Source organism: Perca fluviatilis, chromosome 17, assembly GCF_010015445.1.
Source record: "Perca fluviatilis chromosome 17, GENO_Pfluv_1.0, whole genome shotgun sequence".
Classification (NCBI taxonomy): domain Eukaryota; kingdom Metazoa; phylum Chordata; class Actinopteri; order Perciformes; family Percidae; genus Perca; species Perca fluviatilis.
In genome coordinates, this window is record NC_053128.1 from 5,710,125 (window position 1) to 5,724,498 (window position 14,374).

Here is a 14,374-nt window from a genome sequence, read left to right on the forward strand (position 1 = left end):
CGGAAAAAGTTGAGAGAAAGGAAAAAGAGACTGTGCTGTCGCGTCCGTGTGTGCGTGCGTCCCTGAGAACTGTAACTCGTTGTCAGTCAATTGTAGCGTTGACCGGCATGAAATCGGCATATGTCAGACTGACCTGCCGGTCGCTGGTCATGGCCGAGCATGTGAAAACCGGCCAATTCCGGTCACCGACTGGTCTATCGTTGCATCTATATAAAGAACTATACCTGAAAAAACTACGTCCTGTCGTCATCACATACGTAAGCTGTGTCTGCCAACAGTTGTAATTGATTGGTTTGTAGACGGGCTTCCTTGTCCTCTTGTATTCTGTCTGTTTCTGAGTTTTTTCCCCGTGCTACCAACGCTCTTTTTGTTTTGTCACGTTGTTGAAAAGCAAGGCACGGGAACTTTACTTGGGGTTTGAAGAGCTGCAGCATTTATTCAGAGACAAACTGAAACCTACACTGTGGCAGCTGTCTGCTGAGCGCATTCATCGTCACTCTCTCTCTCATGTACAAACTAAGCACTGAGCTATTTCTTAAGGAACTTCCCATGTCTTATAACACAAACATAGCCTGCCCGAGCTTCCTGTATTTGGTCCAAAAGTCCAAACCATCCAAAAAATGCTTTCACAACAGAAACGAACCGGACCATGGCTCAGCTTCATCTGGACCGAGACTACCTCTTTTGGTCGGATCAAATTTGGGCTGTTTGTTGACCGTGCATGGTCTGGACCAAAGGTTTCACACCTGTAATTTTGGTTCGGATCAAACTGAAAAGTCCGAAAGTCCGGACCAAACAAAGTAGGTGTGAAAGCCCCCTTACTGGAAGTGGGTTACAAAAGTAACTTGATACCCATTGAAATTACAATCTTAATATTCAGTCCCTCCAGTATTTCGCGGCCTTTTTTTGAGATTGTTGCGGCCCAAAATGCCTGCTTTTGTAAAAAATTCTGATAAAAGTTGCGATGTCTTTTGTATGTTTGTTGCAATGAAGTTGCGGGAGACAGTGAAAGTTAAAAAAATAAAAAGGAAACTTGTTTTGGGGAGAATAAAATTACTCTGGGCTGAGATTTCCTATTAACCTTACAAAAAAAGCTGTTGGTAATGTTGGTATAATGTAAAAATGGCTGGTGGATTTAAGACAAAAAAATAATAATTTATTGAATGAATCAAATTTGAACATATGTGTCAGTGGCTTGTTGATCTTTACATTGTTAGTTCATTTCATACATACATTCATCATACTTACAGTGCCTTGCAAAAGTATTCGGCCCCCTTGAACGTTTCGACCTTTTGCCACATTTCAGGCCTCAAACATAAAGATATAAAACTGTAATTTTTGTGAAGAATCAACAACAAGTGGGTCCCAATTATGAAGTGGAACGAAATTCATTGGCTATTTCAAACTTTTTTAACAAATAAAAAACTGAAAAAGTGGGCGTGCAAAATTATTCAGCCCCTTTACTTTCAGTGCAGCAAACTCTCTCCAGAAGTTCAGTGAGGATCTCTGAATGATCCAATGTTGACCTAAATGACTAATGATGATAAATAGAATCCAGCTGTGTGTAATCAAGTCTCCGTATAAATGCACCTGCTCTGTGATAGTCTCAGAGGTCCGTGTAAAGCGCCGAGAGCATCATGAAGAACAAGGAACACACCAGGCAGGTCCGAGATACTGTTGTGGGAGAAGTTTAAAGCCGGATTTGGATACAAAAGATTTCCCAAGCTTTAAACATCCCAAGGAGCACTGTGCAAGCGCTAATATTGAAATGGAAGGAGTATCAGACCACTACAAATCTACGAAGACCCGGCCATCCCTCTAAACTTTCAGCTCATACAATGAGAAGACTGATCAGAGATGCAGCCAAGAGGCCCATGATCACTCTGGATGAACTGCAGAGATCTACAGCTGAGCTGGGAGACTCTGTCCATAGGACAACAATCAGTCGTATACTGCACAAATCTGGCCTTTATGGAAGAGTGGCAAGAAGAAAGCCATTTCTTAAAGATATCCATAAAAGGTGTCGTTTAAAGTTTGCCAAAAGCCACCTGGGAGACACACCAAACATGTGGAAGAAGGTGCTGTGGTCAGATGAAACCAAAATCGAACTTTTTGGCAACAATGCAAAACGTTATGTTTGGCGAAAAGCAACACAGCTCATCACCCTGAACACACCATCCCCACTGTCAAACATGGTGGTGGCAGCATCATGGTTTGGGCCTGCTTTTCTTCAGCAGGGACAGGGAAGATGGTTAAAATTGATGGTAAGATGGATGGAGCCAAATACAGGACCATTCTGGAAGAAAACCTGATGGAGTCTGCAAAAGACCTGAGACTGGGACGGAGATTTGTCTTCCAACAAGACAATGATCCAAAACATAAAGCAAAATCTACAATGGAATGGTTCACAAATAAACATATCCAGGTGTTAGAATGGCCAAGTCAAAGTCCAGACCTGAATCCAATCGAGAATCTGTGGAAAGAACGTAAAACTGCTGTTCACAAACGCTCTCCATCCAACCTCACTGAGCTCGAGCTGTTTTGCAAGGAGGAATGGGCAAAAATGTCAGTCTCGATGTGCAAAACTGATAGAGACATACCAAGCGGACTTACAGCTGTAATCGCAGCAAAAGGTGGCGCTACAAAGTATTAACTTAAGGGGGCTGAATAATTTTGTCCCGCCCAATATTTCAGTTTTTATTTGTTTAAAAGGTTTGAAATATCCAATAAATTTCGTTCCACTTCATGATTGTGTCCCACTTGTTGTTGATTCTTCACAAAAAATTACAGTTTTATATCTTTATGTTTGAGGCCTGAAATGTGGCAAAAGGTCGAAAAGTTCAAGGGGGCCGAATACTTTCGCAAGGCACTGTACATTAATGAGCGTAGCTGTCCTCAATTTAGGTCATCGTGTCGTCTCATCTCCTGTTTTTCTATGGAGCCAGGACAGTGACAGTAACCTGTAGTATTGAAAATAAAAATTGGCATTGAAACAACAAATATTGGAACTGAAAAATTTTGAACTGAAATATAAAACACAAACATCAAAAAGTAATAATCTCACAATGCTATTATTTTATTTCACTTTGACATATTTTTGCATTATGATAGGTTTTTCAATGCCAATCTACATTTTTTCTTGATGTCTGACTTTTTTCAGTGACAGTTTTTTTTTTTACGCTGTCAGGATTTTTACAATGTCACTGGTTTTCAGTTTCAACTTTCTGTCACTGTTTTGGCGTAGGGAGGAGGGGCCTGAGGGGAGGGTCAAAGGGGCGTGGTGTACAGGTAATTTGCATAGGCTACTGGGAGAGACCGCAGCTCCACAGGCATCCTCACAGATTACCCATATCTGCAATGGCTTCCACAAGTTCACCTGGAACCTCCAAATCTCAAGTAAGTCTGTTTATTTCTGCCATTTCTTTTCACGTAGAAGCAGGCTGGTTTAGTGTTAACTTTAAATGTAGGCCTAAGCTGTGGCAGAGGTTAGAACTGTTCTCTTAATACATCCATGCTTAGCACACGTCAGCTAACTTGTGGCTAATTGTAGCTAAGTCTCCCGCCAGGGATGTCAATCTATCTTCTATAATCTAGTATTTATAATAACAGTAATTCCTGTCCTTTAGGAGTCCTAAGGCCAGTGTTACTGCTGGTGCACGAGGCTTGACTCGCTTGCATCTCTCAGCTCCGTCATGGATGTCTTAAGAGAACGAGCTCCGCTCTCTCTACCTGCCGCCTGGCACGGAACGCCCCTCCCCCATAACTATCCTCCAATCACAAGTATAGCTGCTGACTGACAGGTTTCTAGGCAAATCACACAGGCAGAACGCGTTTACTGACATCTCCAACTGGGAAAACAGTTACTGAAAAACTGCCTTAGCTGAACATAAGTTAACATTATCATGTAAACAGTCCAGTACAATATTTTATAACTGTTAAACTGATATTATCGGTTAAAGGTTTACTTGGACATACATGTTTAAACTTGCCTGTAAACAAAAACTAGTATGTCTGTGGTATTTCTGGCTCAAAGGCATAACCTTTACATTTCTCATCTGATTTCACTAAGTTGTGTATAATTACAGGCACCTTCGACTGGGAGGCAGCTTACGGAGAGACTGCTGAGAAGGCTTCAGGAAGTTCTGCAACGTCAGCCTGTGGATTTTGACTATTTACACTTACACTGTTTTTAGTCATGAAATGGGACTTGTACCCGTTCGCATAGGCCAGTACACATTAACCCTCATATGCATTATCATTGCATTTACTGTAATTTGTTAAGAAATATAGAGTCAAATTCTTACTTGAATATATTTATTTGTTATTCACTGAAAAGGTACAGATTTAACTGTTTTGCTGGAGCCCATACTGTAAATGCATGTCATTTCAAAAATTGTTAAGGATTAAAATCAGTACTACATATAAAGTAGTAGTGGTATTTGTCATTTTAAAATAACAAACAAAATGTTTTTCCTGTGTTGTCCTGCCATGTTTATGTGTAAAGAATCACATAGTTCTGCCACAGTCTGCGGCCTCAGAGGGCACTGGATGGGTGGTAAAAGTACTCCACTGGCAGACTCTTCTGTCACGGTCCCCCTCCAAGAAAAGATCTTGTATATCCTGTAATTGACAAGTAATGTTAAAAGACTGCAGTTGCTTTTAGAATACTTCACAAAACAATTACACTTTTTTTGTAAATAAAATGCACACTTTAGGTGTGCATTTAATTTGTTATGCACATATGGCCATAATAAGCATCCAAAACAAAATTGAAAAAAAAGGTTTAATTGAACATTTTGAAGCTGCACAGGGTCCTGGACAAGTCTGGTAGTGTCAAGGTCCCTCTGGAGGCGTGGTACAAACAGACTGTTATACAGTCTATCGGTACAAATATATAGTGGGTACAAAATAAATGCAGACTGTTGGAGGGATTTAGCAGGCGACCCTCTTAAAGACTGACACATCAGTGCACTATTAATATCACTTTAAACCCCCAAGTGGGCTAGCTGATGTGGTATTAGCTAGCGTTAGCGCTTGTTCAACGGGAGACTTAGCTACAATTAGCCACAAGTTAGCTGACGTGTGCTAAGCATGGATGTATTAAGAGAACAGTTCTAACCTCTGCCACAGCTTAGGCCTACATTTAAAGTTAACACTAAACCAGCCTGCTTCTACGGAGCAGAGATGGAAGAACCATTGCAGATATGGGTAATCTGTGAGGATGCCTGTGGAGCCGCGGTCTCTCCCAGTAGCCTATGCAAATTACCTGTACGCACGCCCCTTTGTCCCTCCCCTCAGGGCCTCCTCCCTCTACGCCAAAACAGTGACAGAAAGTTGAAACTGAAAACAGTGACATGTATTAAAATCCTGACACCGTATAAAAAAACTGTCACTGAAAAAGTCAGACATCAAGAAAAATTGTAGATTGGCATTGAAAAACCTATCATAATGCAAAAATATGTCAAAGTGAAATAAAATAATAGCATTGTGAGATTATTACTTTTTGATGTTTGTGTTTTATATTTCAGTTCAAAATTTTTCAGTTCCAATATTTGTTGTTTCAATGCCAATTTTTATTTTCAATACCACAGGTTACTGTCACTGTCCTGGCTCCATATTTTTCCTGCATCCACCGTGTGTGTTTGTGTGTGTGTTTGTGTGTGTATGCGCGTCAGTCTAAAAAGGAAAAATCATTCTTTGGTTGAATAACTCCCATCCACACCAAAGCCTTAACTGTGATGTAGGGTCAGAAGTAGATATTGCTTCATTTTAACAAACAACTGTGTTATTCAAAATCAATTCAGTAACAGTACTTTGTCTCGGCAGAACCCCCCACTGCTGTCTGAGGAATCACACAGTCTTTATTGATTAGAGGAGGCATGTTGTTTCAGTCACGGTATGAACAGGCTGAGCCGCTTTGTTTGGATATCTCCGTCTGCAGGATAATGAATTTCAGCTGGAATACCGAAGTCACACACACACACACACACACACACACACACACACACGTGCCCGCATGCACACACACACACACACACACACACACACACACACACACACACACACACACACACATATATATATATATCCCCCCCCCCCCCCCCCCCCCCCTCTCTCTCTCCCCTTCTCACAGTTACTGAGTGATTCTGTGAGCCTTATTTGGGTATATTTATTTCTGAAAAAGGCAAACACTGTAGGCATGTGCACTGCTCTACAGAGCTGATCAATGGTTTACATTCAACACTGTTTTTCTTTCACAGCTCTGAGAGGATGTTTCATTTCCTTTCCACAGCTCATTAGACACTACTCAGTCACATGTCAAAAATGTAGATATTTATTCACATTCGTCTTTGTTTTTTGATGGGCTGGGCCTCCCACTGATTTCCCCCATTTTTTGATGAGTTTCATGAAACTCTGTCCCCTTAGGGCCACTATACATAGGTGATGAAAGTCACTCAGCACATACAGTAGTGTATATGAGCGTGAACACTGTTTGAGGACCCTTGTTGGTGCTGCAGTGTGTGGGCCTAAACAAATGACGCTTTTGTTGAAAAGTAATACAGGGTCAGACACACCCCGTGCAAATTTCTTGGCAGTTGTTTTAACATTCAAAGAGTTCCAGATGGGTGGGGTTTATTGTTTCAGAACAGATACAGTACCTCTGTCACTCACAGGAAAGTATTTGTGAAAACAACAACAAAAGTTAAATAAAGGCACTTTCTGGTGTTAGTGGCTGTATTTCTAGCCCTCATGGTTAACCTGACCTTTGATCTGTGCAGTTAGATAACTGCACAGCCTGTAGATACAGGCTCCTGAATGGGTGTTTAAGACCGATGATTCAGGTTGATATTTGTCATTTCTTTGCTAAAATTTGAACCAAAAATGTATATTATCTGGATAACGGCATCTGATCATGGGACACACAGTCATGGGCCTTGGCAATTACAATTGGTATTAATTAGCAAGTCAATTAATTTGCCATTTTTAATGAGCTACAGTAACACCATACCACAAAAACATGGATGTATAATAAAACCTGGATACAGCATTCAAGGCGGAGCCCCGTTCATTCCTATAAGAGTTGCTCAGTGGGGCATGAAACCAAAAACTTCATCTGCCGCATATCAAATTCTGCCCATTGCGTTCTATTTATTTTTTGGACATTCTGCATTTAACCCATTCAGCCTCCTTTTCTTATGCAAAACAGCTATTTTGTATATATTTGTTTCTGTTTTTATTGTTTATTTCATGTTAATGTTTTATATGTTTGTTTGTTTATGTATGCACCAATCACCAAGGCAAATTCGTAAATGTAACATACTGTGGCAATAAACCTATTCTGATTCTGATTACCCAGATGATATGTGGCCCATAGAGCAGGCGGACTAGAGAACTCTGCTCCGGTCCACTAACTTGAATGGGGATTAAATGATTTAATCGTGCAGCTCTTCTAGACTTTCCAAATGTTATTGGAGCGAATTCAGATAGTGAAACGAGTAATTTTGTGGGGGTTGCTACACTCAAAAAAATGTATCCACTGATTTACGGACGTAAATGTAAGTTTTTGGGAAAAGGTCTTTTTGGGCCCCAGGGCATCCCATGACGGACACAGTACTATGTAAAATTGACTTCAAAGCCCAGCGCACTTTCTGGGAGCCTGAACAAAACCTGTAAATTATTATATTCAACTGGAGTGAATGAGATGAGGGACGATATGACAGCACTGTGAGTGAATGAGAGAAGGCAGGGCTATGTGGGCACTGCAGCATTTTGTGTGTCAACAACCTGTTGGAGAGAAGAAAGAGTATCAGTATTATATTCAGATTCGATATGTATAGACAAATCAATATTTTGAACAACACTAGTCCAAACTGCACAGATGTCATTTACATCTGGCTGAAATCTGATCAAAATTTGCACCACCTCCAGATGTGATCTGGATGATCCGAGGCCCACCTACTTTTTTATTCTCAGCTTAACTGTCTGACTTCACTGGGTTGTGGGTCTTAGAATCAGAGCCACTGTAGAAAAGATGGTTTGTTAGACAATCAATTAATTGACCAAACACAGCAAACATCCAGGAATCCAGTCTGAGCTGGTGACATTGGTGTGTGCAGAGACATTTTGACAACCAACTCTTTTTGATTAAGTTTATCACACAGATAACCGCAAGACAATGTGAAATAAAGATGATGAACACACACACACACTGTTTCCAGTACAGAGATCCAGGACATGTTTAGCCTAGCATAGCACAAAGACTGATGGTTTGGGGGCACGGCAGTATGAAACCAGTAGACCTTTCGTGTTATTCATTATTTTTTTTCTGAGCTTGGTGGTCTTTCACTCGTAGACTGCATTTGGAGGTCAGGACTTGACTGCATAATGAGCTGGTGCTTTAGAAAATCATTAGCTAAATACACGCACATTGTGGCCGCAAAAATCATTGACCTCTGTGGTGCACATTTGTGCTATGCAATTCTCTCAGTAAATGTGAGCTTACAGTATGTGTTTGTATTTGTGTGTTTGTGCCTGTGCAGGTAGAGGAGGGCGGTAAGGCAGACAGTTTGGAGCAGCCTCTGCTGGTGGGGGATAAGATTATCATCATCAACGATGTGGAGCTGACTGGATACAGACAGGAGGCCATCGCTCTGGTCAAAGGATCGTACAAGACTCTACGGCTCACCATCCGCAGGTACAGACTCTTTGTGCATGTGTGTGTGTGTTATGACTTCTGCACGGGCCTAAAACTGAGACCCAAATAAGTGTGTCTATAAGGCACAACTCAAGTGAAACTGACTGGTACTGTCAAATTTGAGACCCAAACCAAACCTGACATTCAAAGCCATATTTCTGTTGAATTGAATCCAATACTGACCTTTAGCTCATAGCTCAACTGGTTAGTTTGGCTATTTACCCATCAGGTTGAGGTTGTGTAGCAGAACTTAAATACTAAATACCTATTCTCCACATTCCTATATTTAGAATACCAAATAGATGGGTTTCTGGTGTTGTTTTTCACCATAAAAAAACCCCCTCTGTCGCTAGTAGCAGCGCCGATTAACGTTGGTACTCTCCTCTACAGCCGAACTGACTCATTTGCATAATGGCTGTATACATTGAGACAATGAGTGGAACATAGAAACTCAAGATGCATGACAATATTCTGTTATAATCAATTATATTCACACTAAGGTATGTATGCCCACAGTATTCATCCTTTTATATGTGTTAAATATCAGAAATAAAGGTGAAACTAGCTTTCTCACTATAAAAGTTGTGTCCCAGCATGGGAGTCCCATGTGGGCACTTTACGCTAAATTGATATCAGGAAGGTTATGTGACTCATTTGAACAAAGCACTAATTACATTACATTTGGCTGACGCTTTTATCCAAAGCAACTTACAATTGCTATATATATATCAGAGGTCACACACCTCTGGAGCAACTGGGAATTAAGTGCCTTGCTCAGTGACACATTGGTTGATGTACCGCAGTGGGAATTGAACGCAGGTTTCCCACACCAAAGGCATGTGTCATATCCACTGCGCCATCACCACCACCATGTTTTTAAAACATAACAATGTTAGCATTTGCACCGCAATTATATTAACTAGGGCTGAACGATTAATTGCATTTGCAATAATATCGCGATATGGTAAAACGCCATTTCCTAATCGCAAAGGCTGCGATTTGGTCACATGACTCGCGAGAGCAAATCAGTCTGCACTCCGCAGAGAAAGCATCAACTTGGCACGCTAACGCTACGCCGTACCTTGAGCTGATTTCTGTCATTCAAACAACTCTGAGTTGTAGTTTAACTGAACTGAAGGCTCGGTTGGCAACAATTAGCTCTGATTAGCTCTGATTAGTGGTTAGCCGTTAGCTCCGGTTAGCTCCCTTAAAAAGATATGGCCAATGAGAAGGGTAACAACCAGACTCTGATAAATGACGTTCAGGGAGCTTTCACAGCAGCGTGGCCGCGGTGTTTCAACAGTTTTATTAGTACAGTTAATCCCACGGCAAGAACACCAGCAACTAATGTAACGATAGCCTCTCTGAGCAAGTGCAACGTTGACCATGTCATGTACACGGCACGCAACTTCACAAGGGGGAGGGACCTAGGCAGCGCCTCTCTTTGTGCTGTAAAAAAATACACCATTGCGTGTGTATATACACAATATTTTTACTTATTTAGGACAGTGTTTAAAAAGTGCAATCCATATGTTTACATATGTTTAATACACTAAATAATAATTAAAGTGATGGTTCGGAGTAATTTCACCCAGGGCTCCTTCTGCACCAAGTTGTCACTCTCAGAAGCTTACTTCACCTGGGCGAACATTGGGAGCGTCGTATGCATGTAGCGTGAAGCGTTATCAGCTGAATAGCTTAGCGCAGAGGCTAATGGATCCGAGTGTCTCTTAACATTACCCCACTAATAATGCCCGAAATGATACCAAACGTCTACAGTAGTACAAATAGGTTATGCACTCATAAACTATGGATTGTAAAATTTGTAAGTACATCAGAAGTTTATGTAAATAACACTTGCCTGCTGGCTTCTGCTCTCTGCTGCTGCTGCTGCTGTTACTACCGGGCAGTAAGAGTGCAAGGACATCTACAAATTACAACACCGAAAAGAGATGCAACAAAAATATTTATTAATTTAATGATTAAATAAGGTAATGTCTCCAAACTTACCTCAATTATTACTTGTCTCCTGCTAGTTATACTACAGCACTTACTTTAAAAAATAAGTTAAATTAAAAAATATTTTTGTTGCATCTCTTTTCGGTGTTGTAATTTGTAGATGTCCCTAAGCACTCGTCTTACAGCAGCAACAACAACAGCAGAGAGCAGAAGCCAGCAGGCAAGTGTTATTTACATAACCTTCTGGTGTACTTACAAACTTTACAATCCATCGTTTTATGAGTGCATAACCTATATATACTAGTGTAGACCTTTGGTATCATTTCGGGCATTATTAGTGGGGTAATGTTAAGAGACACTTCGGATCCATTAGCCTCTGCGCTAAGCTATTCAGCGGCTAACGCTACTCTACGCTAACTCTCCCAATGTTAGACCCAGGTGAAAAAAGCTTCTGGGGGGGTGTTTGGCTCGAGGTCATGGTGCAAAGGACCCTAGGGTGAAATTACTCCGAACCATCACTTTAAATAATCTAAATACTACTAAGTGTGGTAAAGCCACATATTTGTTTTTATATTTCTGCAATCTGCATTTTAGTTTGTGTGATTTGTTTCTGACTTTCATATGAATGTTTACACCAAGCTTGGTCAGTGCCCAATATACTACTGTGATTGAAGTAGTTAAATAAAAGATGTCATTCATATAAATTCATGCATCACCTAATTTCATCATCACATACAGGCCTGGCCTCCATGAAAGAACAGTTTGTTTAATCTATCTAATTGTGTGTTGTTCATACTATACAATGATTTATTGTTTGTCTTTGTTGAATAATACAGAAGACAAAGAGCTTAAAAAATAATTGCATATTATCATAATCACAATATTTGGGAAAAAAATCGCAATTAGATTATTTTCAAAAATCGTTCAGCCCTAATATTAACCATTTAGTTTACTAAAAATGCTGTAATTTATGTTTTGGCATTTGTTTCATGCTTTTTAGGTTTACACTGCAGGTTATATGCTGCATACAATTTAACTGATTAATTATTAAGTCTATAAAATAAACATGACACATTGTTTGCCTAGTTTTACCTACAGCATCATTTTGTAAACCAGCATGTAATATTTATTTATAGAGTAATATATGTATATTACTCTATAAATCATTTAAATTAATACACAATTAGAATCATTATATTTGTCAATTAAGTAGAAATACCAAGCATTAAAGTCACAATTATTTTTTGTTAGGCTACAAGCACCTTTATGCTAATGTTGAATTAAACCTGTATTGAATTATTGGTCTTACATTATTTTACGGTACACTAATAAGACGTAATAAGCCATAGTTTGTATCAAATTAGACCAAAACTAGATATAGTGTGGTCTTTACAGTAAACAAGCAGTTATACCCCAATTAGACACCATATTCCTGAATTATGCTGTAATTGGAAACTGCATATAATGTCATATTAGACCCAAATTATACTATACTTAGACACTAATTATGAAGAATTCACAACTTTATGTTCAGAGACTTTTATTTTGAAATTGCGGCGTTTACTTCCGCTCATTCACTTGCCACGCAGGGCGCAGATTGTTCCCACTCATCCTGTTTTTCTGCAGAAATCGCTGATGGTAAGTAATAATACTACTGCTATAATGTTCATGTAGCACAATAACTAATAATAACTCTGTATTTCCTGACGTCGATGTTAAGCATATTCATTTGTGATACTTCAATACTGGTAAAGACCTATTTCAGTAATTAGTCTGTTAATTACATTTATTTTATTTTTATTAATTAAATTTATTTTATTTTAATAAAATTAGCCTTGCTGAGTAACGTTACTAAGCTAATGTTAATGTTAACGTGTTCTGAGTTCCCTGGCTAGATCTCATTTACAGTAGTTAAATGCTTTTATTAATGCTGTAATGCTGTGACACCTCCTATATTCATGTAACGTTAGGCCTATTCTGTTAGTATTTTTTGTGTTTTATTACAGAAACTGTAACATCAATAATATTTGCCCCTATGCTATAATTTTACTATTTGTAACATTAATGTTACTGTTTGTAATGTTAATACTTCCAATCTTCAAGGAATAGGCTAATAACGCTCTGTGCTCTCTTCACAGGCAATCGACGAACAGCCCAGTGTCCCACTGTGACCATACACAGGCGAACTGCAACAGTTCACCACGTTTCACTTCCAGGATTGCTCTGGTCGCCGGAAAATGACTGTTTTCGGCCAGAGGTCCATTACCTTCCGCTTTCTTTGTGTTGTAATTTTAAACTCCAGTCGATTTATGAGGACTATGGTTAATTGCTCCTCAGATCTCTGCCGTGTAAATCGAGACACCAGCTAGACTGTCCAATCTGAGTTTTCTGTTGCACGACTAAAACAACCTTTGAATGTACACATGTTCCACCAAAACAAGTTCATTCCCAAGGCTATTTTGCAGAGGCACCGGGGCTCCATCCGGCGCTTGGCTCCGCCCAAGATGATTGTGATTGGTTTAAAGAAATGCCAATAAACAGAGCACGTTTTTCTCCCTTCCCGGAATGCTGTGTGCAGGTCCGGTTCTAGCCCCTTGGTTGCCCTAGGCGAGATAGATTTTTGCGCAGTAAGGCTCTCAGGCATTCTGTATTGCTTTCATCTATTTATTCTCCTTTGGTATCTATGTTTCTAATTATATCTGAGTCAGCACACATGTAGCCTAGGCAACATTTACTCTTCCCACTTTTGCTTCTTTTGTTGAGGAAGTAACCTCCTTAAATGTGCATATAACAATTATTCACCTGAATGATTCATGAATTCATATTAATGAGTTAATAAACCCCTGGACTGTAATATTTTAGATGTGTTTGAGCAAGATTTCTGCTCATGTTCAAAACTTTGTGCACATTCAAAATATATCTCATCTGTTTTCTCTGAGGTTTGGAGGAGTCTTGATATTTTGAGAAAAATTAAGTGATAATACAATAGGCTATTACTAGAAAAAAGTCACTATATTTCAGAACATAATCCACCTGCACCATAGTCTGCTGTGCATTACGTGATTGCTCTGCTGATACGGTAGATCTCAGACCTCCTGTCAGACACAGAGCCCCGTTTGGGACGGTGGTCTCTGAATGAGACAAAGTTTAGGGAAGTGGCTGTAGGCTACGCTGCTCTACATCGGAGATGGAAACACAAAACTACGCAGAAATAGGGACACATCTGCTGCAGCATGCCCACAGCAGAGCGCGTCCATTATAAACCTGAAGCTGCACAGACCAGGGAAGGCGCGCTGCAGCAGCTCTGTCTGTGCCGCTGCTCGTCTCTGTTTTTACAGCGAGAGTGGACACAAAGCAACGCACAGGTCTGCTTCAGAGCTCCGTGTGTTTGAGTCTGACCCGTAGACTGGAAACGTCGCGTAATGAAGGTTGACAAGTAAACGTGTGGCTGAGGGGGCGCCTTAGGATGATCATGTTTAATAAACACGTTTTATTTCGCTCGTCGTTCTAATTCTATTATTAACGGGAAGTAGACCTAAGGGCGACATGGCGCCCCCAACACATTTGACGCCCTAGGCAATCGCCTAGGTCGCCTATAGCAATCGCTGGCCCTGGCTGTGTGGACTAGCCAGATTCCCCTCCACAGCGCTGTGGAGGAAGGTCTGGCAATGTGAGACTACAATAGGCCTACACAATCAATCAATAGATTAATACATATGT

General features: G+C 40.2%; 1 protein-coding gene and 1 long non-coding RNA gene across 5 annotated transcripts in view; both read left to right on the plus strand.

The window, feature by feature from the left end:
* shroom3 (shroom family member 3) overlaps positions 1-14,374 on the plus strand; it is a 147,079-nt gene that overhangs the window by 14,424 nt on the left and 118,281 nt on the right. For all 4 annotated transcript variants that reach the window (XM_039779675.1, XM_039779674.1, XM_039779676.1 and 1 more), the window contains exon 2: positions 8,541-8,695. In XM_039779675.1, the coding sequence (XP_039635609.1) occupies positions 8,541-8,695 (155 nt within the window). The remainder of the gene's footprint in view (positions 1-8,540; positions 8,696-14,374) is intronic.
* On the plus strand, positions 3,278-4,426 carry LOC120545396. The gene is made up of 2 exons (XR_005636690.1): positions 3,278-3,396; positions 4,086-4,426. It is a non-coding gene; the product is annotated as an uncharacterized LOC120545396 (long non-coding RNA).